Source organism: Oncorhynchus masou, chromosome 30 (genome assembly GCF_036934945.1).
Source record: "Oncorhynchus masou masou isolate Uvic2021 chromosome 30, UVic_Omas_1.1, whole genome shotgun sequence".
Taxonomy (NCBI): domain Eukaryota; kingdom Metazoa; phylum Chordata; class Actinopteri; order Salmoniformes; family Salmonidae; genus Oncorhynchus; species Oncorhynchus masou.
The window spans coordinates 799,638-826,669 of record NC_088241.1 but is presented as its reverse complement, the minus strand read 5'-3'; the positions used below and the strand labels follow the sequence as shown (position 1 = coordinate 826,669).

At 43.3% G+C, this 27,032-nt stretch overlaps 2 protein-coding genes across 3 annotated transcripts; one reads left to right on the top strand and one right to left on the bottom strand.

Moving 5' to 3' along the window:
* Positions 1-1,267: 1,267 nt before the first annotated feature.
* dbf4 (DBF4-CDC7 kinase regulatory subunit) lies at positions 1,268-12,602 on the bottom strand. Of its 2 annotated transcripts, XM_064947431.1 has the most exons (13): positions 12,408-12,602; positions 11,967-12,059; positions 11,682-11,854; positions 5,349-5,543; positions 5,161-5,211; positions 4,888-4,957; positions 4,696-4,778; positions 4,556-4,601; positions 3,957-4,002; positions 3,706-3,831; positions 3,282-3,414; positions 3,009-3,133; positions 1,268-2,681 (listed from the first exon to the last, which is right to left on the bottom strand). In XM_064947431.1, exons 2-13 carry the CDS (start codon positions 12,019-12,021, stop codon positions 1,760-1,762), a joined length of 2,025 nt encoding a protein of 674 aa, XP_064803503.1. In that variant the 5' UTR covers positions 12,022-12,059; positions 12,408-12,602; the 3' UTR covers positions 1,268-1,759. The 2 variants fall into 2 exon arrangements, with proteins under 2 accessions (XP_064803503.1, XP_064803502.1); XM_064947430.1 differs by having other exon boundaries at positions 11,967-12,602.
* Positions 12,603-12,825: 223 nt separating this feature from the next.
* On the top strand, positions 12,826-27,004 carry slc25a40 (solute carrier family 25 member 40). The gene is made up of 11 exons (XM_064947432.1): positions 12,826-13,117; positions 13,228-13,341; positions 13,445-13,504; positions 13,600-13,706; positions 17,590-17,657; positions 18,179-18,303; positions 23,259-23,432; positions 24,270-24,379; positions 24,611-24,692; positions 24,814-24,894; positions 25,634-27,004. Exons 2-11 carry the CDS (start codon positions 13,233-13,235, stop codon positions 25,753-25,755), a joined length of 1,038 nt encoding a protein of 345 aa, XP_064803504.1. The 5' UTR covers positions 12,826-13,117; positions 13,228-13,232; the 3' UTR covers positions 25,756-27,004.
* Positions 27,005-27,032: the final 28 nt, after the last annotated feature.

Below are 27,032 nucleotides of genomic sequence, written 5' to 3'. Positions count from 1 at the left end.
AATTAAAGGAACATTATGAAACACAGAGACGAAAGATAAATTATTTAGTTTTTTTATTTGTTCCTTGATAATTTTGGGAGGGGGCTGGCTTCCCTTGGCATTCATAAATACACTCCACTGCCAATGACCAGTCATCAGCATTGTTGGGCAAAGGTGGTATGGGTTAAACTAAGCTTAAGCTTTCACAAGGATTCCAAATAGACCTACCCTATCCAGATTCGTGGCTAGAAAGACAGTATTACCCGGCAAAAACAGAGTAGGCCTACATTAATCATCCATATAAAATACAGTTTAGCAATCAACTACTGACTCATCATTGCAGGAACAACAGGCTACCTGGTGATGTGGTCTTATTTCAGAAATTGCCACCCAAACTTGGCCTATGTCTAAAGAAGCTGTAACATCGATATTATGACTTCAACATTATGGGATGAATATGTTACATATTCTGGCAAATGCATTACGATATTTGTGAGGCAGAACAGGGCTACCCAGCTGGCATCAAGCACCTTTTTATGCAGGCTGCCCTCCAAAGTGATGGCTGGTGGAAACAGAACGCGCTTTCTGAAATTGTGTGTACTTTACTCATCAGATTGTGCTGTTTATCTCACTTGTCATTTTTGCTTAATGAGTCTATAACCGCAGTGCAGATTTTTGTTGTTGTGGGGGGTGTGTCCATTTTTTTTGTTTGAGCACATGCCCCAAAAAAAGGTCTGTGCACGGCCCTGCCTGTTTACAGCCCAGACACCAAGTTTAAATTGCATCTCCTATTCAGTCACTAATCACCAGCGCCACATAACAACTCCCATCTGACCCCAGTGCATTCATTTTAAAGAAATTAGGGAGAACAAGATCACTGTGCTAAATACAGGTACACAAATAAGGAAAGTCTAGAAAACCGATGCATTTCTCCTTCAGTTATGCTGTGGATGCATTTAGCACGTGAGAAAGTGCAAATACTTCTTTAATACTGTTATGGAGGGAAAGAGGAAGCAATCCCTCTCACCTTGTCTCAGAGTCGCTCTGTGTTGATGGCTGTATAAGAGGACGATGTGCTTTATGACAAGTTAGCCTTGAGGGAGTCCTCTCCTTTGTGTAACACAGCTTGTCCAGGGTCAGAGCTATGTACTCTTATCTATGAGAATGTGCTCATTCAACTGATCACAGACATGTCAGAGCAGTTTAGGTAGTCTTTCATTTATCAAACAGATACCTTTTTCACCTGTACAATATGTACGGAAATGTAATGACAATTCAATAGAAGACCTTCGGTTGTATCCCTTTTTATTTTTTAAATGTTTAAAAAATGTACAATACCACATACCAAAAACACAACCATGCAGTTCCTCTGGACACCAGAACACATGCAGGCGTTGTATAGAATCGAGGATAGTGCTCCAGCCTGTTCTCCAGATAAAACCAGTCATGGTAAAAAAGCCATGTAGACTAAAAGCTGCCATGGTTAAATCAACACAACAGTGTTGCGCCACCCTCCCAACCTGAAGGGAACTATTCCCTTTATAAAAGTCATAGGTTTAAAGAGCCACAGACAATGGGTCCCCATATAGATCTGCTATGTCACTCAATGAAACTGTCATACAATAAGTTCATATGGTGAGTCCGTAACAGGTTAGCGCTCATATTGGGAAGATTCTGGGTCACCACCCCCCCTCTAGCTGGGGAAGGCCTGGAACTCCCAGTCTATGTCCTCACTGGAGTGGAACAGCTGGGAAAGCCTCTGAACTCACACTCCATGTCCTCACTGGAGTGGAACAGCTGGGAAAGCCTCTGAACTCACACTCCATGTCCTCACTGGAGTGGAACAGCTGGGAAAGCCTCTGAACTCACACTCCATGTCTTCACTGGAGTGGAACAGCTGCCAGAGGTTCAGCAGAGAGCTGCTGGGAACATTGCTCGTTTTTTTCTGCTCCTGAGCAGTCCGCTGCTTCTCAACTTTCCTTCTCTTCCGTCTGTAATCCCTGACCCTCCTCTGTAACGTCCTGGCAGGAGGAGGGGTGTGTGTCTCCGTGTCACCTGCCTCGAGCTCCGGAACACCCCCAGTATTCCCGGGAAGAGTCTCCCCAGCCAATGTATCATGACTCAGTTCCCTCTCCTCTAAAGCTCTGAGCTTGTGGTGTTCTGAAGGCCCTGCAACCTTGTGCTGACTGGAAGGGACCTTCACACGTCCAGCTGGATCGCCACATTGTAAATTCTCTGTGTGACTAAATGAAGAGCAGCCATCGTTGTCTGTGTGAGTTCTCTGGCCCTGATGGGAAAGTCTGGGATTGGCGACAGAGTCATGGGTAGAAGGGTCTATTTCTGCATTAGACACAGGTGTCTGACTCAGCCCAGCCATCTGGGGGTGCTTGCGCGGGTATCCCTGTCGGCAGCATTGTTTGCAGGACAGGGATCTGTGCTTGGTCTGGGGTCTGTCTGGGACGTAAGAGCACCTCTTCTCACCCTCGCTGGTGCTGTGGGGAACAGGGGCTCCGAGGCTGCGCTTCCGAGGCTGTTCCAAGGGGTTTTCCATACTCCGGGAGAGAGGGGGCTCCACTGTAGTAGACCAGAGGGACATTAATCCCCCCTTCAGCTCTTTGGTTTCCACACCTCCCTCCTTCTCTCCCTCCATCTGTATACTGGGTCCAGGAACACACATCAGGGTGGTTATGCTGTACTTTGACCTGTGGGAACAAAAAATGACTTAGAGATGTGGTGATCAGCACAACATAGAAAATCAGGGGTGGAAAAAAAACAGGCAATCTGCAAAAAGTTTCACACAATATTGCATTTGTTTTCCTAACAAGCATGTAACTGAACAGCATTCAATATATGTGCGTTTACTTTTGATTTGTGTAGATTTTGTTCCTGTGTGGACAATTGGTAGTGCATGGTGCTTACAACGCCAGGGTTGTGGGTTCCATTCTCACAGGGAATTTAGAAAATGTATGTCGCTCTGGATAAGAACGTCTGCTAAATGACTAAAATGTAAAAATGTAAGACTACTGTACCTTGTGGTTGGAGTTTGTGTTGTTTTGACGTGACTGAAGTTGAAGGGCAGTGTGGTGATGAGCCTGTCCACCACCAGGTACTCATCACTTCTGGAGAAGGCCTTGTGCTGCTCACTCCGCAGGTGCTGCAGAATACAGACACAAGTCAAGCATTACCACAACGTCTGCTACCACTACATCAAGTACAGAAGGCCTTTTGTACAGGATTAGGTCCTCGTTATAAACACGTGTTAACTATGTTTACAGACATTAAACAGATGTATTCTAACTCACAGCTTTGATGTTGTTGTATTTGAGCGTGCAGCACTCGCAGTAGCCTCCACGTTTCTTCTCCCTGTTCCTCCTGGCCCGGTCCTGCCCCCTCTCCTCACTGGCTGACACTCTTGCCCCTCGGTTCCTGAGACACCTATAGGTCAGTAAGTTATAGCCAGGTCAGAGTTCAATCACATATAGTTGCCTAGCAACCAAGACTTAGCAGTTAGTCCCGGAGGGTGCTAAGCAATACATAACCGTTTCCTGCTGTAGCAATCCCCATCAACAACAGTAGGAAAAGCTGGATGTTTTGATGTATCAGGTAAAACACAAATGCCAAGACAGGGGAATATACCCTGCTTATTCTGTAATCGGTGGAATTTCTTTATGTTCACAACAAGAAGGGTTAAGAAAGGTGAGGCGTTTAGTGAATGAGACTCCATACCCGTGCACTTTAGGTCTCTTCAACGAGTGTTCCTGGTCCTCTACATAGAATGGACTGCAGGGGGGAGCTGACGTTAGGTTAAACTCTGGCATGTTCGGCATGGCCAGATAAATTGGACGGTAATGTCTGGCAGAGAGACATAAGATAGATGCTGTATTACATGCTCAAACACCAACAAAATGACAATAAGAAATGCCTTAATATCTCAATACTACAGACATCAGAGTCTTTCATCTCCTTTATAGACCCACCTGCTAGAGTCCACTACCTTTACAAAGGGTTTACGGATCCTTCCACCTGAGCAAAACACAGAATAAAGCATTAGAGACCGTGCCTATGTCTGAGTCAAATACCTTCTCATAATGATATACAGGAGGACGGCTCATAATAATGGCTGGACGGAGCAAATGGAATGGCATCAAACACATGGGCTCCCGAGTGGCGCAGCGGTCGAAGGCACTGCATCTCAGTGCTAGAGGCGTCACTGCAGACCCTGGTTCGAGTCCAGGCTGTATCACAACCGGCCGTGTTTGGGAGTCCCACAATTGGCCCAGCGTCATCCGGGGTAGGCCATCATTGTAAATAAGAGTTTGTTCTTAACTGACTCGCCTAGTTAAATAAATAAAATTCAAAATGTATTTGATACCATTCCACTGATTCTGCTCCAGCCATTACCACAAGCCCGTCCTCCCCAATTAAGGTGCCACTGAGTACCAGTGTTACCGTACAACCAACATAAACCTTAATCTACTGAGACGATATACGTAGAAAAAGGTTTTAGAAGTTCTCTATAACAATAACACAGTGATGAAGCAGTAAACAGAGTCACATGCAACAGGACATTATTTACCCTTATACTTCTGGAAGGCTGCTTTTCCTGTAGGTTCTCCTTTGGCCTACATTAGTAAGGAATAACACACAAGACTCGTGTAAGTGATATGTTATTCCAGGAAAGAACTGTCAAAATATAAGTCCAGAAACATGACTTACACTTTTCTTGACAGCAGCTGCGGTTGGCTTTTCAGCAGTATACTTATCATTCCTTTTCTTCTTTTCCATATAAGCTATTACATCTGGAATTGAAGGAAATTCAAGAAAATATTTTTTTGCATACGAAAGTATCATTGTCATAATAAGCATTATGTCAACATTTCTTATCAAACAAATGAATAGACATGTTACCATCAATGTACAGGATTTTCACCCCCCACTCCAGAGCATTGGACAGGATCTCGTTGACCTGTATTCTAACCTACGGGGTAAAAACAAATAAACATCTTAACCAAAGAACTGAAATCCAAAGTATCTCCTGAAGTATGAACAAACATTTCAATCCAAAGTGCAAACTTTCCTGAAGATCCTGACGACTATCAGTCAGAAACAATAAAAGTAACATGTAGCATTAGGTTGGAAATAGCTTGCCAAACTCATTAGTGAGGATCTTAATTAACAAACCTGCTCTTTTACAACTCTCTTCACAAAAGACTTGCCCCTGCTTATGACCACCTGTCAAATACCAGAGAGATAGGGAGAGATGGATAAATATATATATGGATAGCTTCGGTTTTAGAGCATATCATGGAAAATGACCCCACTGAGATACAGATACCAGTGACAGACACAGAGAAGAATAGTTGGCTCACCATGTCTGCCTGGCCCTGGGAGCTTCCTTTGAGGCCGTCTCTGTGGCTCCCGGGACGGGGGCAGGGGTGGGGGGAGCTGTGCCCAGAGTCAGGGCTTGGGACAAGTGAGTCGCGGCCATGACACTGCACATACCTGGCCTCTCTCTTATTAGACACCAGGTACTTGATCTCCTTGCTGAAGAACTTCTCCACTATCTGAGAGAGGGGACAGAGACACTGGGTCAGATGCGGGGGGGTCTGTGCATATTTGTAAACAACAGCTGGTGCACGAAATCTAAGGAAGTCTCTAGATTTTGCTCGCCTGAAGTAGAGTATATTGTGATAAATTGCAGACCACACTACTTGCCTAGAGAGTTTTCAGCCATACTTTCGTGGTTGTTTATTTACCACCACAGACAGATGCTGGCACTAAGACCACACTCAGTCAGCTGTATAAGGAAATAAGCAAACAGGAAACCACTCACCCAGAGGCGGCGCTCCTAGTGGCCGGAGACTTTAATGCAGGGTAACTTAAATCAGTTCTACCAAATTTCTATCAACATGTTAAATGATCACCTGTACTCCTCGCCCTTCATTTGGTAAATCTGACCACAACTCTATCCTCTTGATTCCTGCTTACAAGCAAAAATTAAAACAGGAAGCACCAGTGACTCGGTCTATAAAAAAAGTGGTCAGATGAAGCAGATGCTAAACAACAGGACTGTTTTGCTATCACAGACTGGAACATGTTCCTGGATTCTTCCGATGGCATTGGGTACACCACATCAGTCACTGGCTTTATCAATAAGTGCATCGAGGACATCGTCCCTACAGTGACTGTACGTACATACCCCAACCAGAAGCCATGGATTACAGGCATCATTCGCACTGAGCTAAAGGGTAGAGCTGTCGCTTTCAAGGTGCGGAACTCTAACCCAGAAGCTTACAATAAATTCTGCTATGACCTGCGACGAACCATCAAACAGGCAAAGCGTCAATACAGGGCTAAGATTGAACCATACTACACCGGCTCCGACGCTTATCTTATGTGGCAGGGCTTGCAAACTATTACAGACTTACAAAGGGAAGCACAGCCGCGAGCTGCCAAGTGACACAAGCCTACCAGACGAGGTAAATCACTTCTATGCTCTCGTCGAGGAAAACAACACTGAGGCATGCATGAGAGCATCAGCTGTTCCGGATGACTGTGTTAACACGCTCTCTGTAGCCGATGTGAGAAAGACCTTTAAACAGGTCAACATACACAAGGCTGCGGGGCCAGACGGATTACCAGGACTTGTGCAACGGGCATGTGCTGACCAACTGGCAATTGTCTTTACTGACATTTTCAACATGTTCCTGATTGAGTCTGTAATACCAACATGTTTCAAGCAGACCACCATAGTCCCTGTGCCCAAGAACACAAAGGCAACCTGCCTAAATGACTACAGACTCGTAGCACTCACGTCCGTAGCCATGAAGAAGTGCTTTGAAAGGATGGTAATGGCTCACATCAACACCATTATCCCAGAAACCCTAGATCCACTCCAATTTGCATACCGTCCAAACAGATCCACAGATGATGCAATCTCTATTACACTCCACACTGCCCTTTCCCACCTGGACAAAAAGAACACTTATGTGAGAATGCCGTTCATTGACTACAGCTCAGCGTTCAACAGCATAGTGCCCTCAAAGCTCATCACTAAGCTAAGCATCCTGGGACTAAACACATCCCTCTGCAACTGGATCCTGGACTTCCTGACAAGCCGCCCAGGTGGTGAGGGTAGGTAGCAACACATCTGCCACGCTGATCCTCAACACTGGAGCTCCACAGGGGTGCATGCTCAGTCCTCTCCTGTACTCCCTGTTCACCCACGACTGCATGGCCAGGCACAACTCCAACACCATCATTACATTTGCAGACAACACAACAGTGGAAGGCCTGATCACTGATTACGACGAGACAGCCTATAGGGAGGAGGTCAGAGAACTGGCCGGGTGGTGTCAGAATAATAACCTATCCCTCAACGTAACCAAGACGAAGGAGATGATTGTGGACTACAAGAAAAGGAGGACAGAGCACGCCCCTATTCTCATCGACAGGGATGTAGTGGAGCAGGTTGAGAGCTTCAAGTTCCTTGGTGTCCACATCAACAAACTAGAATGGTCCTAACACACCAAGACAGTTGTGAAGAGGGCACGACAAAGCCTATTCCCCCCCCAGGAAACTAAAAAGATTTGGCATGGGTCCTGAGATCCTCAAAAGTAGAGGTCGACCGATTATGATTTTTCAACGCCGATACCGATTATTGGAGGACCAAAAAAAGCCGATACCGATTAATCGGACGATTTTTAAAATGTATTTGTAATAATGACAATTACAACAATAATGAATGAACACTTATTTTAACTTAATAAAATCTATTTAGCCTCAAATAAATAATGAAACATGTTCAATTTGGTTTAAATAATGCAAAAACAAAGTGTTGGAGAAGAAAGTAAAAGTGCAATATGTGCCATGTAAGAAAGCTAACGTTTAAGTTCCTTGCTCAGAACATGAGAACATATGAAAGCTAGTGGTTCCTTTTAACATGACTCTTCAATATTCCCAGGTAAGAAGTTTTAGGTTGTAGTTATTATAGGACTATTTCCCTCTATACCATTTGTATTTCATATACCTTTGACTATTGGATGTTCTTATAGGCACTTTAGTATTGCCAGTGTAACAGTATAGCTTCCGTCACTCTCCTCGCTCCTACCTGGGCTCGAACCAGGAACATATCGACAACAGCCACCCTCGAAGCAGCGTTACCAGAGCAAGGGGAAGAACCACTCCAAGTCTCAGAGCGAGTGACATTTGAAACGCTGTTAGTGCGCACCCCACTAACTAGCTAGCCATTTCACATCGGTTACACCAGCCTAATCTCGGGAGTTGATAGGCTTAAAATCATAAACAGCGCAATGTTTGAAGCACAACAAAGAGCTGCTGGCAAAACGCACAAAAGTGCTGTTTGAATGAATGTTTACGAGCCTGCTGGTGCCTACCATCGCTCAGTCAGACTGCTCTATCAAATCATAGACTTAGTTATAACATAACACACAGTAATACGAGCCGTAGGTCATTAATATGGTAGATTCCGGAAACTATCATTTCGAAAACAAGATGTTTATTCTTTCAGTGAAATACGGAACCGTTACGTATTTTATCTAACGGGTGGCATCCATAAGTCTAAATATTCCTGTTACATTGCACAACCTTCAATGTTATGTCATAATTACGTATAATTCTGGCAAATTAGGCGGCCCAAACTGTTGCATATACACTGACTCTGCGTGGAATGGACGCAAGAGAAGTGACACAATTTCACCTGGTTAATATTGCTTGCTAACCTGGATTTCTTTTAGTTAATATGCAGGTTTAAAAATATATACTTCTGTGACAAGGTAAAAATTTGTCATTCTATCCCTGAACGAGAGAGTTAACCCACCGTTCCAAGGCCATCATTGAAAATAAGAATGTGTTCTTAACTGACTTGTCTAGTTAAATTAAGGTTAAATAAAAAGGTGTACATTTTTTAAAATGTTTTATTATTTTAAATCGGCCAAATCGGTGTCCAAAAATACAGATTTCCGGTTGTTATGAAAACTTGAAATCGGCCCTAATTAAATCAGCCATTCCGATTAAATCGGTCGACCTCTAATCAAAAGGTTCTACAGCTGCAACACCGGCAGCATCCTGACTACAGAGGGTAGTACGTACGGCCCAGTACATCACTGGGGCAAAGCTGCCTGCCATCCAGGACCTCTACACCAGGCGGTGTCAGGGGAAGGCCCTAAAAATGGTCAAAGACCCCTGCCACCCTAGTCATAGACTGTTCCCTCTACTACCGCATGGTAAGCCGTACCGGAGTGCCAAGTCAAGGACAAAAAGGCTTCTCAACAGTTTTTACCCCCAAGCCATAAGACTACTGAACTGGTTATCAAATGGCTACCCGGGACTATTTGCATTGTGTGCCTCCCCCAACCCCTCTTTTTACACTGCTGCTACTCTCTGTTTATCTTATATGCATAGTCACTTTAACTATACATTCATGTACATACTACCTCAATTAGGCCGACCAACCAGTGCTCCCACACATTGGCTAACCGGGCTATCTGCATTGTGTCCCGCTACCCACCACCCGCCAACCCCTCTTTTACGCGACTGCTACTCTCTGTTCATCATATACAGTGGGGCAAAAAAAGTATTTAGTCAGCCACCAATTGTGCAAGTTCTCCCACTTAAAAAGATGAGGCCTGAAATTTTCATCATAGGTACACTTCAACTATGACAGACAAAATGAGAAATAAATATAAATATATATATATATATATATATAAAAAAAAAAAATTAAAATCGAGAAAATCACATTGTAGGATTTTTAATGAATTTATTTGCAAATTATGGTGGAAAATAAGTATTTGGTCAATAACAAAAGTTTCTCAATACTTTGTTATATACCCTTTGTTGGCAATGACAGAGGTCAAACGTTTTCTGTAAGTCTTCACAAGGTTTTCACACATTGTTGCTGATATTTTGGCCCATTACTCCACACAGATCTCCTCTAGAGCAGTGTTTTGGGGCTGTTGCTGGGCAACACAGACTTTCAACTCCCTCCAAAAGATTTTCTATGGGGTTGAGTTCTGGAGACTGGTGAGGCCACTCCAGGACCTTGAAATGCTTCTTACAAAGCCACTCCTTCATTGCCCGGGCGGTGTGTTTGGGATCATTATCATGCTGAAAGACCCAGCCACGTTTCAACTTCAATGCCCTTGCTGATGGAAGGAGGTTTTCACTCAAAATCTCACGATACATGGCCCCATTCATTCTTTCTTTTACACGGATCAGTCGTCCTGGTCCCTTTGCAGAAAAACTGCCCCAAAGCATGATGTTTCCAAGCCCCATGCTTCACAGTAGGTATGGTGTTCTTTGGATGCAACTCAGCATTCTTTGTCCTCCAAACAGGACGAGTTGAGTTTATCAAAAAGTTATATTTTGGTTTCATCTGACCATATGACATTCTCCCAATCTTCTTCTGGATCATCCAAACTCTCTCTTGCAAACTTCAGACGGGCCTGGACATGTACTGGCTTAAGCAGGGGGACACGTCTGGCACGGCAGGATTTGAGTCGCTGGCGGCGTAGTGTGTTACTGATGGTAGGCTTTGTTACTTTGGTCCCAGCTCTCTGCAGGTCATTCACTAGGTTCCCACGTGTGGTTCTGGGATTTTTGCTCACTGTTCTTGTGATCATTTTGACCCCACGGTTGTAAGGGAGATTATCAGTGGTCTTGTATGTCTTCCATTTCCTAATAATTGCTCCCACATTTGATTTCTTCAAACCAAGCTGCTTACCTATTGCAGATTCAGTCTTCCCAGCCTGGTGCAGGTCTACAATTTTGGTTTCTGGTGTCCTTTGACAGCTCTTTGGTCTTGGCCATAGTGGAGTTTGGAGTGTGACTGTTTGATGTTGTGGACAGGTGTCTTTTATTGATTTGGAGGAGAACACACAAGGTCCATCCTGAGCCAGAGTATTAATCAAATACTGTATTTACAATGGTGGTGAAGAGAGAGAAATGACAGCGGGCAGCAGTGCAAGGGCTTTCAGGGTCTCTATGAGGACCCCACACGCACAATCTTGCACAAAGTTTTGAGCTGCTGCACTCCGGAAGGAGATATAGGTCCCACTGTTCAGCAAGAATAGGAGCAGGTTGTGCTTGATTGCGTCAGCTATCAGGTTGCTGAACAGTGGGACATAGGACAGATGCAGGCCCAATACATGGACAGTTAAGCCACAGACTTTAAATATGTGTGACTTGAGTACTAACTTTCCAATGTTTTCCGTACTACATGTATTATAGTGTAGTGTTTGTATGCAGACTTCACAAAATGAATTTCTATGTAAATGGGAAATAACTTACTGTATGTATATTGTATCAAAGTGGGTCAACCAGAGAGATAACAACTCTGGTAACAAGACAGAAGCAATCACTAGAAGAGTTATGTTCCAAAAGACTGAAAGCCACTCCTCCTTCACAGTAAATAGACAGTAGCCACATTGGTGTGAAAGCCAGCAAGTTGTCATTTCTCTTCAAAATAGTCCATGATCAGCAGTATGTCAACACAACACCTTATTAACAATTCACACAACCTGTCAATTTGAATGCCCTATTTTGCTGGCTCAGGAATGATTATCCCCTTTTGTTAAAGGCAAGCAAGCTGATAACTATCATCCACATTCAATGTGCTATAATACTTTACAGTCCATGTCATGATGTCAAATGCTAACAGATGGAAACAAATATTCACTTACCCCTCCAAACATTTTGATATCATTCTCTAATGTCTCTGCTCTTCTGTTTGATGGCAAATCTAAGTAGAATAGTTTCCCAGTGAAAGGCTTTTTCTGGGCAGGATAAGATTCACATGGTGGTTTGGCATGGCTCTTCGAGACTGACTTGTGTCCCTTATCAGCGAGTTTGGGGTCTGAAAAATTAGCAGTTAGTTTCAAATTTTTGACGGAACTTTCTTGCAGATAAGGCTCATCAACAATGTAGTAATAACCTTCTTTAGTTACATGTTTAAAAATATCCTTTACCTTGTAAACGGGGTTTTGTAGACTTTTGGGTGCGTCTAGATTTCATCTTATTCATTATAATTTGAGAGGAGAATAGAATATCCTTGTATTCTCCTGTGTTGTAAGCAATAGACATGTTTACAAACTGAGTTAATGGATGCTAACTTTAACCGTTGTAACGTTATCTAGCTAAACTGCATAAAATCGTTAGCTTTACAAATAAAACAAAAATAAGTTAAAGGAGTAATGTAAATATTGACATAGTTAGAAAAGATTAAAATGAAAAATAGGATTTCAAAGAAAACGAACAGACCCGAGCTAGCACAAGCAAACCCGTACCACCGCAATTTAAACGTTGTTTTTATAGCCTGTTTTTTAAACTACAGGAAGTGGAATCTGCCAGCTAACTGGCTTATAAGTAACGTTAGCTTGCTAACTCACTGGCTAAAAGTTCATATTTACCTCGTGAAAGCCTGTGGTCTTGTAAAACAATATATTTCCCTAAATTGACATTTGTTACAACCGATTATCACGAAAGTTCAGTAGTATCTTTAAATTGTTTTGGTTCCGGTAAGATTACTTTGTTGCCATAATATTTTGTTGTGCCATAGATATTCTATGTTCTTTCCCGCTTCGAAAAATCGGGTCATTCCAAAAAGGGGGTGTTGTTGCTGAAAGTTATCATTGCTTTCGAATACGATGTTTCCACATATTTTTTTTCTGGCTTTTCTAAAAGTAAAAATTGATCAAGCAAGTAACTGATGACTTTATCCTTAACGAATCATTTATTGAGAAATTGGAATTTGTCATATTTATAGGTATTTAGTTAGCTAGTGTAGCTGTAAGTATGTGCTGGATCTCCTTGTGCCAAGAATGTGCTCTGCTGAAAGTCTAAATATTTTTACAAGTGTAATGTGGGTGAACTTGTCATTCTTATTTCACTTTGTCTAGTTGAATGAAGCCATGTATTGTGCAATTGCCCCATGAAGCACATGTACGCAGACACGAGCTTAAGAATACCGGGACATCACATTTAAAATTGGTTTGCTTTGGATTCCGTCACTGACAAAGAGCAATACTAACGTTACTTGTCCACTGTGGGAGAGAAGCTAGATAAATAAGTTAGCTAGCTTCTAGTTCCTGCAATATAGCTAGCAAGAAGCTTCTCTAAGGTAAGCATAATGATTACAAATTGTCACTTGCCAGAACTCAACAATAATTTAATGGTCAATTAAATGTTCATAACAACAACTGAATTAAATGTTTTGAATATCTTTCTTAGGCAAGATGAGTGGTAATTCTGGTAAAAATCCTATGCCCGTCGACACCAATGGCATTACTCCATTTCAACAGATGTTGGCTTCCTGCTCAGGGGCTCTCCTGACGTCATTGTTTGGTGAGCATTGGAACCCTCCCCTACACACACACACACATATATATATATATATATAACTGACTATATTATATTTAAACTGGTTGTACAACTGTATTTTTTTCAGTCACACCTCTGGATGTTGTCAAGATCAGACTCCAGGCTCAGAAAAGTCCTTTTCCCAAAGGTAATGAGACAATAATCAATGTAACCTACCATTCCTCTGTCCTCTCTCTAAACCACAGTGCTCAATCCATTATGTATGTCTTCATTGTTCGCCAGGGAAATGCTTTGTGTACTGCAATGGCCTGATGGACCATACCTGTGTGTGTACGAACGGCAACGCCAATGCCTGGTACAAGGCCCCCGGCCACTTCAACGGCACTCTGGTAAACATCTCGAACACCTCTACCCAACTGTGTATTGTGTGCAATGTGATGAAAATTCTGTCTAGCCTATCAGAGGGTAACATTGAGATATTGCTCATTCCTTACAGATTTGCACAAGTGGCCAAGGGTCAGAGGGTATGGGCGGGATGGGACTAGGGCTGTTACGGTGACCGTATTACTGCCACACGGGCGGTCATGAAGGCAGTCAAATTCCACATGACCGTTTAGCCACTGGAATTAGGCTTCTCCCAGCTCTGATGCTGCTGATGGTCATTAGCCTATCAAACGTGCTAACTGTCTGGTACGCAGTACTCTATTGTCCCTCTAAGCACTCTGACATCAATGCAAATGTAATAGAAAATCTAATCAAACACATCATGAGAGTCCATGAGCTCATGTTGTGCAACCTTTCTATAGGCTATGCAATCACGTGAGAAAACAGAGTGATGGCCTCTTTTAAAAAGATAAGCATCCCATCAGATGTCTATTGACTAGGCCTACTATATTTATTTCTCAACTTTCCTAATATTAAGCACATTATCTTTACAACAGGAGTACAGCCTACCTGGCTGGCATGATAATGAACCATGGGAAAAGCGTCCTCCATTTGCCATTTAAGTGCATGATGTCTTTTTTCCCCCTTAGTTTCGAAACAGGTGCATGACAATTGTCCATTCTAAATCAAAACCAATTTCACACATATATTATTTAGTTGTAAAGACAAGATTAAATCAAGAATAGTCTGATGGGTGACAATATTAGCATATCACTTGTGAATGATATATCACTTGTGAAGGATGCCCAGCGTAAGGCAACAAACAGCACATGCCTCTTTTTTTTGCGACTTTCAAATCATAGTCACACACCTCATGTAGCCTAGCCCATAGGCCTACATGTTTTGATAAGGTTGGTATCACAACTAAAGTGGCCAAATAACTTCTTAAAATGAAGCACATTAATCCACGTTACAATGGGTGTAGAGCCTAACTGGCATGCACATGCAGTGTGTTAGTTTCACGTTTGGGGAAGATAATTTTCACCATAAAAAGGCACCTTTATAATAAAATCATTACATGCATAATCGCAATTGCGGTCACTTTTGAGAATGGTGTTTTCCCACAATTGGAACACGCTTCTAGCCAACTGCCGTGTGCGCATATAATGTGAAGAAATAGCCTAATAGTTTATTAAAATGTTAAGCAAAACGTTTTGATCTATTGCATCAGCCTCATCATTTAAAAACATTTTTTTGTATGCTAGTGGTTGTGAGTGAGAGGTGCTTCGGAGCACACAGCCAGGAGAAGGGAATTCTAATTATTATATTCAGCCCAAGGGCACAACGGCCACTGGCCGCAAAAGGCATGGATTTTATTTAGGGGGCATTTGAGGCATTATCAAGTTATTGTTGAATTGTGATTGAGAGACTGATTGAGTGTGTACAGCCTGCACTGTACACTCTTCAACAAACAAAGCAAAGCTCATGTCTTTCATACAACTTTTTTATAATCATCATTAGTTACGTCTTGCAGCCTTAGAATGTATTAAAAAGCAAAACATATAGCCCAATGTTTGAATCACAACTACATAAATAACTCTAAGCAAATAGGATTACCTGTGTCTTTGTTAACCGCTCAACACAGAATAGCAGCATGTGTTCACTCCCTCAATTCGATTGGAGAAAATATCCTGTCTATTTTATTAAGCTATGTTCACTGGTATTCTTTATACTATAAAATAATGCCACGGAATTCTAAGCAAATCTTGTCTGCTAAATGAACTAGTGTATCCCACAGCCATATGGCATAGCCAGATCAGGACCTAACATAAGGGCAACTCAGAGTATGCTATTCTTTTAATCTGAAAGAGACATTTTCTTCATATCATGTTTCTTTAGATCTGTCTCAAAAATAAATCATGGATTTATTGTGATGGTGTAGGCTATATTACATTTTTTTTAAATGTCGATGTTCTAAAGGTCTGCATCAGCAGCTTGTAGGCTGTGTGGACGCCAAGAGATGTGTTTATGTTGATTAACTGTCAGTTACCATTAGACCGGCTGTTATTTGCTTGACAATCACCGGCTAACAAAATTTCATGACCGCCACAACCCGTGGGACTTGGAACCAGTCTCAAGTGATGGACCCATTGAATGCTAACCACAAGCATTATAAAGATGTACAGTGGCAAGAAAAAGTATGTGAACCCGTAAGAATGATCATAACAACAGACAAACAACAGGCAAACACACTCTTCTTAAACTAACAACACACAAATTATTGTATGTTTCTTGTCTATATTGAATACATCATTTTAACATTCACAGTGTAGGTTGGAAAAAGTATGTTTGCTATTCACAAGAAGCATTGCCTGATGTGAACTATGCCTCGAACAAAAGAGATCTCAGAAGACCCAAGAGTAAGAGTTGTTGACTTGCATACGCTGGAAAGGGTTACACAAGTATCTCTAAAAGCCTTGATGTTCATCAGTCCACGGTAAGACAAATTGTCTAGAAATGTAGAAAGTTCTGCACTGTTGCTATTCTCTCTAGGAGTGGCCGGCCTGCAAAGATGACTGCAAGAGCACAACGCAGAATGCTCATTGAGGTTAAGAACAATCCTAGAGTGTCAGCTAAAGACTTACAGAAATCTCTGGAACATGCTAACATCTCTGTTGATGAGTCTACAATACGTAAAACACTAACAAGAATGGTGTACATGGGAGGACACCACAGAAGAAGACTCTGCTGCCCAAAAAAACCCATTGCTGCACATCTGAAGTCTGCAAAAGAGCATCTGGATGTTCCACAGCGCTACTGAAAAAATATTCTGTGGACAGAAGAAACTAAAGTTGAGTTGTTTGGAGGGAACACACAACAATATGTGTGGAGAAAAAAAAGGCACCACGCCAACATCAAAACCTCAACTGTTAAGTATGGTGGAGTGAGCGTCACGGTTTGCTTTGAGCTGCTTTGCTGCCTCAGGGCCTGGACAGCTTGCTATCATCGACGGAAAAATGAATTCCCAAGTTTATCAAGACATTTAACAGGAGAATGTAAGGCTATCTGTCACCAATTGAAGCTCAACAGAAGTTGGGTGATGTAACAGGACAACGACCCAAATTAACAACAAAATGGCTTCAGCAGAAGAAAATACGCCTTCTGGAGTGGCCCAGTCAGAGTCCTGACCTCAACCCGATTTAGATGCTGTGGCATAACCTCAATAGAGTGGTTCACACCATACATCCAAAAATATTGCTGAACTGAAACAGTTTTATAAAGAGGAATGGTCCAAAATTTCTCCTGACCAGTGCAGGAGTGCAGGTCTGATCTGCAACTACAGAAAATGTTTGGTTGTGGTTATTGCTGCCAAAGGAGGATCATCAACCAGTTATTAAATCCAAGGGTTCACATACTTTCCCCACCCTGCACTGTGAATGTTTACACGGTGTGTTCAATAAAGACATGAAAATGTATAATTGTTTGTGTGTTATTTGTTTTAAGCAGACTGTGTTTGTCTATTGTTGTGACTTCGATGAAGATCACATTTTATGACCAATTTATGCAGAAGTCCAGGTAACTCCAAAGGGTTCACATACTTTTTATTGCCACTGTATAATGGTTCGGACACACCAATAGCATTTGCCTGCCGAGAGGACTTAGCTCCTCTGAACAGAGTGCCGGCAGTAGTTTGCGAACCGAGTGTGAACCGATTTTACATGTAGAATCGCACAAAAGTGTCGGCAGTCAGACATCAACAGTGTGCTGAATGAACGGTAGACGAACGGGAGATCCACATTCGGTACAACCCTTAAGCATTTATAATGTACATGTATATCAGTATCATGCATGAGTTATTTCTCTTGTTCTTTGACCCTCTCTCTGCAGGATGCCTTTATTAAGATAGTCCGCAGGGAAGGTATCAAGTCGTTATGGAGCGGCCTCCCTCCAACCCTGTGAGTCTGAAGTCTGCCGTTACTCTGCCTCATTACTAATTCACACTGCTTACTTGCCTTCAGCACTAATTTATGGTCAGCTGTGTCTTGAGTGGCTGGCACGCTGTGATTCAGCAAACTCATAGTCTATTGATAATTCAGTTGTTTACGATTGTTTCCCATTGTTCTGCTCATTTGTATCGAGCAGTACGGATGGACACTGTGATTTTGTAGACTCAGGGTTTATCGATATTTGTTTTGTTAATGTTTTATTTGAAATCTCTCAGTCCTGGATTTGTGTCTGAGCGGTGTGGTAACGGCTGAGTCATGGGCTGTTGATTCATTTGGGAACATTTTAGTGGTACTTCTTGCTTGTACCCATCTGATTTGTGTCTGAAACAGTAAAAGCTGATTCATTTTATTCGTTGTTTATGGATATTTCATCTGTTGATGTTGGTTTCTTGTTTGTAAATGCCTGATTTGAATGAGTCAGGGTTCTTGAGGAAACATTAGATTTGCATCTCTGTTAATGGTTCTTGCAGTATCATGGCGGTCCCGGCCACAGTGATCTACTTCACGTGCTACGACCAACTGCGTGCTGCCCTGAGGGTCAGGATGGGGTCACACGCTGAGGAGGCACCTCTACTAGCAGGCGCCCTCGCCAGAGGTGAGCTGACCTCTGACCTCACAGGTCACTGTGGGGATATATACTTGAGAGCGATAAATAGTGATAGAGTGATTAACATTGTTTTGTCTATCCACTAGAAATACCTTAGTAACCCAACTGCTGCTTCCTATCCTAGACTATGGTGACATCATCTATCAAAACACAACCAAGACGTTACTTTGCGAATTAGATGTCATTTATAACTATTTTTGCGGATTCATTCTTGGATGCCATTATAAGACATCATTGAACAATGTCTGAATCACAAAACTAGCTGTCACTCCCAAACAGAAGACCACTGCGTTGGTACTAGTTCCTTTTTAAATGTATCAACTTAAAGTTCCCTGTATATATTAAGGAACACCTAACTTCACAAAACTCGCACTACTTTCGACAACGGCAGTAATTCCAAAAGGGGGTTGGAGTAAATCAAATCACATCAAATGTATTTATATAGCCCTTCGTACATCAGCTGATATCTCAAAGTGCTGTACAGAAACCCAGCCTAAAACCCCAAACAGCAAGCAATGCAGGTGTAGAAGCACGGTGGCTCGGAAAAACTCCCTAGAAAGGCCAAAACCTAGGAAGAAACCTAGAGAGGAACCAGGCTATGTGGGGTGGCCAGTCCTCTTCTGGCTGTGCCGGGTGGAGATTATAACAGAACATGGCCAAGATAATCAAATGTTCATAAATTACCAGCATGGTCAAATAATAATAATCACAAGCAGAACAGTTGAAACTGGAGCAGAAGCACGGCCAGGTGGACTGGGGACAGCAAGGAGTCATCATGTCAGGTAGTCCTGAGGCATGGTCCTAGGGCTCAGGTCCCCTGAGAGAGAGAAAGAGAGAATTAGAGAGAGCATACTTAAATTCACACAGGACACCGGATAGGACAGGAGAAGTACTCCAGATATAACAAACTGACCCTCGCCCCCCGACACAAACTACTGCAGCATAAATACTGGAGGCTGAGACAGGAGGGGTCAGGAGACACTGTGGCCCCATCCAATGACACCCCCGGACAGGGCCAAACAGGAAGGATATAACCCCACCCACTTTGCCAAAGCACAGCCCCCACACCACTAGAGGGATATCTTCAACCACCAACTTACCATCCTGAGACAAGGCCGAGTATAGCCCACAAAGATCTCCGCCACGGCACAACCCAAGGGGGGGCGCCAACCCAGACAGGAAGATCACATCAGTGACTCAACCCACTCAAGTGACGCACCCCTCCTAGGGACGGTATGAAAGAGCCCTAGTAAGCCAGTGACTCAGCCCCTGTAATAGGGTTAGAGGCAGAGAATCCCAGTGGAAAGAGGGGAACCGGCCAGGCAGAGACAGCAAGGGCGGTTCGTTGCTCCAGAGCCTTTCCGTTCACCTCCCCACTCCTAGGGCAGACTACACTCAATCATATGACCCACTGAAGAGATGAGTCTTCAGTAAAGACTTAAAGGTTGAGACCGAGTTTGCGTCTCTCACATGGGTAGGCAGACCATTCCATAAAAATGGAGCTCTATAGGAGAAAGCCCTGCCTCCAGCTGTTTGCTTAGAAATTCTAGGGACAATTAGGAGGCCTGCGTCTTGTGACCGTAGCGTACGTGTAGGCATGTACGGCAGGACCAAATCAGAGAGATAGGTAGGAGCAAGCCCATGTAATGCTTTGTAGGTTAGCAGTAAAACCTTGAAATCAGCCCTTGCCTTGGCAGGAAGCCAGATCTAAGAGTAAGATCTTTCAGATATGGTACAGAGGCCTGAGTGACTGGAATCATTTACCTACAGAAACCAGGACATTGTAATCGCACAGTTCATTTACAAAACCCTTTTTCAACTGTTAAGAACAAACTGTTTGTGTTTTTAACTAATAGAAACATCACCATGTGAGGATATTTGTAAATATGTATGTATACTCTATATTATAGGTACTTAGTTGTATTAGTAGTTGTAGCAGTAGTTTTTCTTAGTTATAAGCCTATTCGTAGTTGTACAAGAAATGTTTATGTTTTTAATGTAATTATATATTATTATCATTATAATTATTTAATTGTTATTATTATTATTAGACAGTAGTTGCCATATTCTTCTTCTTACTAAGTACTTTAATAAAAATAAAATATACTATATATATATATATACACCTGTATATGTTGGGACACTCTTGAAAACGAGATGGTGCATCTCAAGAGATTTCATCCTGCAAAATTTCAAATAAATGTGGAAACTACAGACACCTTATTTTCAATCAAATCCAATGTTATTAGTCACATGTGCCGAATACAACAGGTGTAGAACTTACAGTAAAATGCATACTTACAAGTCCCTAACCAACAGTGCAGTTTAAAGAATAAGACTTTTAAGTATCAAGTTATTAAAAAGTAAAATCACAATAGCGAGACTATATACAGGGGGTACCGGTACAGAGTCAATGTGTGGGGGTACAGGTTAGTGACTATGCTTAAAGTGACTATGCTTAAATAATACAGGGGGTACCGGTACAGAGTCAATGTGCGGGGGTACAGGTTAGTGACTATGCTTAAAGTGACTATGCTTAAATAATAACAGAGAGTAGCAGCGGCATAAAATGGGGGGGTGGGGGATGCAAATAGTCTGGGTAGCCATTTGATTAGATGTTCAAGAGTCTTATGGCTTGGGGGTAGATCCTGTTTAGAAGCCTCTTGAACCTAGACTTGGTGCTCCGGTACGGCTTGCCGTGCAGTAGCAGAGAGAAAAGTCTATGACTAGGGTGGCTGGAGTCTTTGACAATTTTTAGGGCCTTCCTCTGACACTGCCTGGTATAGAGGTCCTGTATGGCAGGAAGCTTGGCCCCAGTGATGTATTGGGCCGTACACACTACCCTCTGTAGTGCCTTGCGGTCGGAGGCCGAGCAGTTGCCATACAAGGCAGTGATGTAACCAGGCAGGATGTTCTCGATGGTGCAGCTGTAGAACCTTTTGAGGATCTGAGGACCCATGCCAAATATTTTCAGTCTCCCGAGGGGGAATAGATTTTGTTGTGCCCTTTTCACGACTGTCTTGGTGTGCTTGGACCATGTTAGTTTGTTGGTGATGTGGACACCAAGGAACTTGAAGCTCTCAACCTGCTCCACTACAGCCCCGTCGATGAGAATGGGGGCATGCTCGGGCCTCCTTTTCCTGAAGTCCACAATCTTCTCCTTAGTCTTGATCACGTTGAGGGAGAGGTTGTTGTCCTGACACCACGCGGTCAGGTCTCTGACCTCCTCCCTATAGGCTGTCTCGTCGATGTCGGTGATCAGGCCTACCACTGTTGTGTCATCGGTAAACTTAATGATGGTGTTGGAATCGTGCCTGGCCGCACAGTCATGAGTGAACAGGGAGTACAGGAGGGGACTGAGCACACACCCCTGAGTGTTGAGGATCAACGTGGCGGATGTGTTGTTACCTACCTTTACCACCTGGGTGCGGCCCGTCAGGAAGTCCAGGATCCAGTTGCAGAGCGAGGTGTTTAGTCCCAGGGGCCTTTGCTTATTGATGAACTTTGAGGGCATTATGGTGAACAGCATTCTCACATAGGTGTTCCTTTGGTCCAGGTGGGAAAGGGCAGTGTGGAGTGCAATAGAGATTGCATCATCTGTGGATCTGTTAGGGCGGTATGCAAATTGGAATGGGTCTAGTGTTTCCGGCATGATGGTGTTGATGTGAGCCATGACCAGCCGTTCAAGCACTTCATTGCTACAGATGTGAGTGCTATGGTCGGTAGTAATTTAGGCCAGTTACCTTAGTGTTATTGGGCACAGGGATTATGCTGGTCTGCTTAAAGCATGTTGGTATTACAGACTCGGACAGGGAGAGGTTGAAGATGTCAGTGAAGACACTTGCCAGTTGGTTAGCGCATGCTCACAGTACATGTTCTGGTAATCCGTCTGGCCTTGTGAATGTTGATCTGTTTAAAGGCTTTGCTCACATTGGCTGCGGAGTTGCCCGGAACAGCTGGTGCTCTCATGCATGTTTCAGTGTTATTTGCCTCGAAGCGAGCATGGAAGTAGTTTAGCTCGTCTGGTAGATTAGTTAAAACGGATTTAAGTTTCCCTGCGTTAAAGTCCCCGGCCACTAGGAGCGCCGCCTCTGGATGAGCGTTTTCCTGTTTGCTTATTGCGGAATACAGCTCATTGAGTGCGGTCTTAGTGCCAGCATTGGTTTGTTGTGGTATGTAGCAAGCTATGAAAAATACAGATGAAAACTCTAGGTAGATAGTGTGGTCGACAGCTTATCATTAGATACTCTACCTCAGGCGAGCAAAACCTCGAGACTTCCTTAGATATCGTGCACCAGCTGTTGTTTACAAATATGCATAGTCCGCCACCCTTTGTCTTACCAGATGTCGCTGTTCTATCCTGCCGATACAGCATATAACCAGCCAGCTGTATGTTGATAATGTTCTCATTCAGCCACGACTCCGTGAAGCATAAGATATTACAGTTTTTAATATCCCGTTGGTAGTTTAATCCTCCTCGTAGGTCGTCGATTTTATTTTCCAATGATTACACGTTAGCTAGTAGAAAGGAGGGCCTACGAATTCTCAGAAGGCAGCCCGACCTTCGCTCTCTTCACGCAAATTACGGGGATTTGGGCCTGTTCCCGGGAAAGCAGTATGTGTTTCACGTCAGGCTTGTCGGGCTCGTTAAAGGAAAAAAGAGCACCTGCCAGTTGGTGGTGAGTAATCGCTCTTCTGATGTTCAGAAGTTATTTTCGGTCTTAAGAGACGGAAGCAGCAACATTATATACAAAATAAGTTTTAAAAATATGGTACAAACAACACAAAAAACAGTTGGTTAGGAGCACGTAAAACATCAGCCATCTTCTCCAGCGCCATGATATAATTATGGACTCCTTTTCATGTGAGAAAGAAATGTATGTGCTCTTTCTGTGTGTAGTGCTTATAAGTGTTTTCTCTCTCTCTGTCTCTCTGTGAGTCAGTGGGCTCTGTGACAGTGATCAGTCCGTTGGAGCTGATCCGTACGAAGATGCAGTCCCAGAGAAGTTCGTACAGGGAGCTGAGTGAGGTTATCCACTCTGCAGTACGCAACGAGGGCTGGCGGTCTCTCTGGAGGGGCTGGGGACCCACACTGCTTAGAGACGTGCCCTTCTCAGGTAGAAACAACAATGTCTATCACTATATCTCTCTCAGGTAGAAATAACACAATGTCTTATCTTTTATGAGAATTTTGTTATCAATGTTCATAAACTTCAATTCATCTACTCAGTCTGCAACCCAGAGTTTGTAAGGTTCTGGTTGAATGAAACAGACAAGAGTCCCAGCTTACAAAAGTCAGTGTTTATTCACGAGAACGTTCTAACATCAAAAATGCAAACCCAGTCTTTATAACACACACAAACACGTTCGAATCTTAAGCTACGCCTTGTTTAGACAGTCTGTGTTTTTACACAGATACATTGTTTAATCTGCAACATGTTTCATAATTTTCCGCCAGCCTAACATTTTCTCCCCTCCACGGGTGGAGACAGAATGTCCTGTAAGGAACACAGTAGTCCAGCTTGTCTGTCGATAGCTCCTCTTATCATTTGTTTCCCACTTGCACCCTGCTTACATACTAAAAAGGAACAAAAGGTCCTTGTTCTAATTCTGACAAAAACTACACACATCATCAGATTAGAGTTTTATGATTCTAATAAATGTCATAAAATTATATGGTTTCAGAGTTGAATTATTTAATCATTATCTTTAGACATATAAATTATTTTATCACTATCACTATATCTCTCTGTGAGAAACAACACAATGTCTATCACTATAGAACTATCTCAGGTATACAACACTCTATTTCTCCCTCTCCCTCTCTCTTCTCTCTAGCTCCCTCCTCTCTCTCCTCTCCTTCTCTCAAACCCCCTGTTCTCTCTCCCTCTCCTTCTCTCTGTCTCTTAGTGTATGATAACAGGAGTTCCATGTTGTGTTTGTTTCCTCCTCAGCCATGTACTGGTATAACTATGAGAAGGGGAAGGCGTGGCTGTGTAAGCACAACAACATCAGAGAGCCAACGTTTGCCATCACCTTCATATCTGGAGCGGTGTCTGGATCAGTGAGTATTCTAGCTGTCCTCTCAGCTCAACTCAAACTGTTCTGTCTAGTAGAGCACCTAGATATATTGAACATTGAATAGCTGATATAGTTTGTTGTACCTTTCTAATGTTATTCTAACTCTGTAACTCTTCTTCTGTGTTGACATGGTGTTATTCCATTGAATACTGCTAGAGGGCAGCATTGTCAAATATAAGTGTGATTTCTAACCCTTGTTTATGTCTTCCTCTAGATCGCTTCCATAGTAACTCTTCCCTTCGACGTCGTGAAGACCAGGCGGCAGGTGGAGATAGGGGAACTCCAGGCTATGAATTGTGGGTATAGAACTCCAGGCTGATCACCTGATTCATGGAATAATCCTTATTATCTTTAGTGATGTGTTGATGTGTAGTGATCCTGTACTACTAACCCAGCTATGTTGTCATGTCTCTGCAGTGTCGTCCAAGGCCACCTCCTCCACTCTCAGTGTGATGACCAAGATTGTGGCTGAGAACGGCGTGGGTGGACTGTTTGTAGGTAGGTCAGGCTACAGGGATAGTTAACCCAAAACACACAGTTACCTCAGGTTAGTCTCCTAACTGGTGACCCACTTTCTCTCCTTATCCCTCTCCTCCACCCCTCTCTCCCACCGTCACTCTCTCTCCTCCACCCCTCTCTCTCACCCCTCTCTCTCCCCGTCACTCTCTCCTCCACCCCTCTCTCTCCCCGTCACTCTCTCTTCCACCCCTCTCTCTCCCCATCACTCTCTCTCCTCCACCTCTCTCCCCGTCACTCTCTCCTCCACCCCTCTCTCCTCCACCCCTCTCTCTCCCCGTCACTCTCTCTCTTCCACCCCTCTCTCTCCCCATCACACTCTCTCCTCCACCCCTCTCTCTCCTCCACCCCTCTCTCCCCGTCACTCTCTCTCCTCCACCCCTCTCTCTCCCCGTCACTCTCTCTCCTCCACCCCTCTCTCTCCCCGTCACTCTCTCTCTTCCACCCCTCTCTCTCCCCGTCACTCTCTCTCTTCCACCCCTCTCTCTCCCCGTCACTCTCTCTCTTCCACCCCTCTCTCTCCCCGTCACTCACTCTCCTCCTCACCTCTCTCTCACCCTTTCACTCTCTCACCTCCACCCCTCTCTCACCCTTTCACTCCCTCACCACCACCCCTCTCACCCTTTCACTCCCTCACCTCCACCTCTCTCACCCTTTCACTCCCTCTCCTCCTCACCTCTCTCTCCCCCCTTTCACTCCATCTCCTACTTTTCTCTTCTAGGTTTCCTTCCCAGGGTGATCAAGGTGGCCCCAGCCTGTGCCATTATGATCAGCTGTTATGAGTTTGGGAAAGCCTTCTTCCGCATGCACAACCAGGAGAGGCTGCTGAACAGCACCACCTGACCTGACTAGAGCCTCTCACACACACAAACCACCACCATAGACAATACCAAGAACACAATCAGCCATCGCCAACAGTAGGCATTGGCTACCACTACCTTTCCCTGGGTTCTTAGAGATATTCAGGTGTAACTTCGCATGCCTGTGTCCTCCCAGCTGCGTAGACACTCCAACACACTGTTAGTGTTCAAGTGTGATCTGTCATGCGACTAGCTGGAAGTAGCTAATGTTGGCGTTTAGGACCTAAGAACGTCAGGACTTGATTCTGTTCCAAAGCAGGAAATATTGGCCGACATGAAAACAATATTGAAGACAAATATTTGTAGGTAATCAATATTATTCATATGTTATCTTATATTTCTCAATCAAGGTATACTGCACTTAATCACCATACTAATTGTGACAAGAGAAAATAGTAAAAGTGCACAGATTGTATTTGAAATATAGTTTTTTTTGCCAAATCATGAAGGTATTATCATTTTCATTACTACTTACAAATAATTTGCATAATCTTTTTCCTGTGCACCCATGGTGAAATATCATGTTATGAAGTGCATTTAATTACACTGGCCTGTAGGTGGTATCAGAGACTTGCCTGTTGGGGTTCATATTGGACAAGTGTTTTATCCCATTACGTTAGTTATTGAGGTATGGGGGTTGTGTGCACTGTACCATCCGGGGGTCTGACAGTAATAATAATAATTTGATGGATGCTTATATTTGTCCTGTTTGACACATGTACACGTGTGTATTATACCCATGTCTGAAATGGGGAAATGTGTTTTTTGGATATCCCGACTCCTCCTTAGACACCCTCGGAGAGTGGAGTCAGGGACAGGAGAGATGAGGGTCAAAGCTGTGGATGAGGCGGGATAACTTCTGGTTAGTAGTCTCTGTCCCGCAGAACCCCCTCTCATTCCCTGCCGCTTTCTCTATCACCTCATTCAACCCTATTGGAAGAGAAGGCCCAAGGTCCTTCAGGATACATGTTCTGTTCAGTGCCAGACTGCCAGTTTAAACCTGAAATTCAACTCTTAACTTGCACCTCTTCCAGAATCCCCTATTCAATCCCCAGTCAGCCAGACATGGACTGTGAACTGTGACAACCTGTACATGTTCTCAAAACATGTAGCAATGATATATATTTCTATTGTTTTAATATATTCTACAATGATCACCTGCAGTGACACGTTTTCCAACTTTTTATTTACAGAAATACATAGAGAATAAAAGTCACATTTTGACATTTGAATTGTTCTATCAATTGTTTTTATTAGATC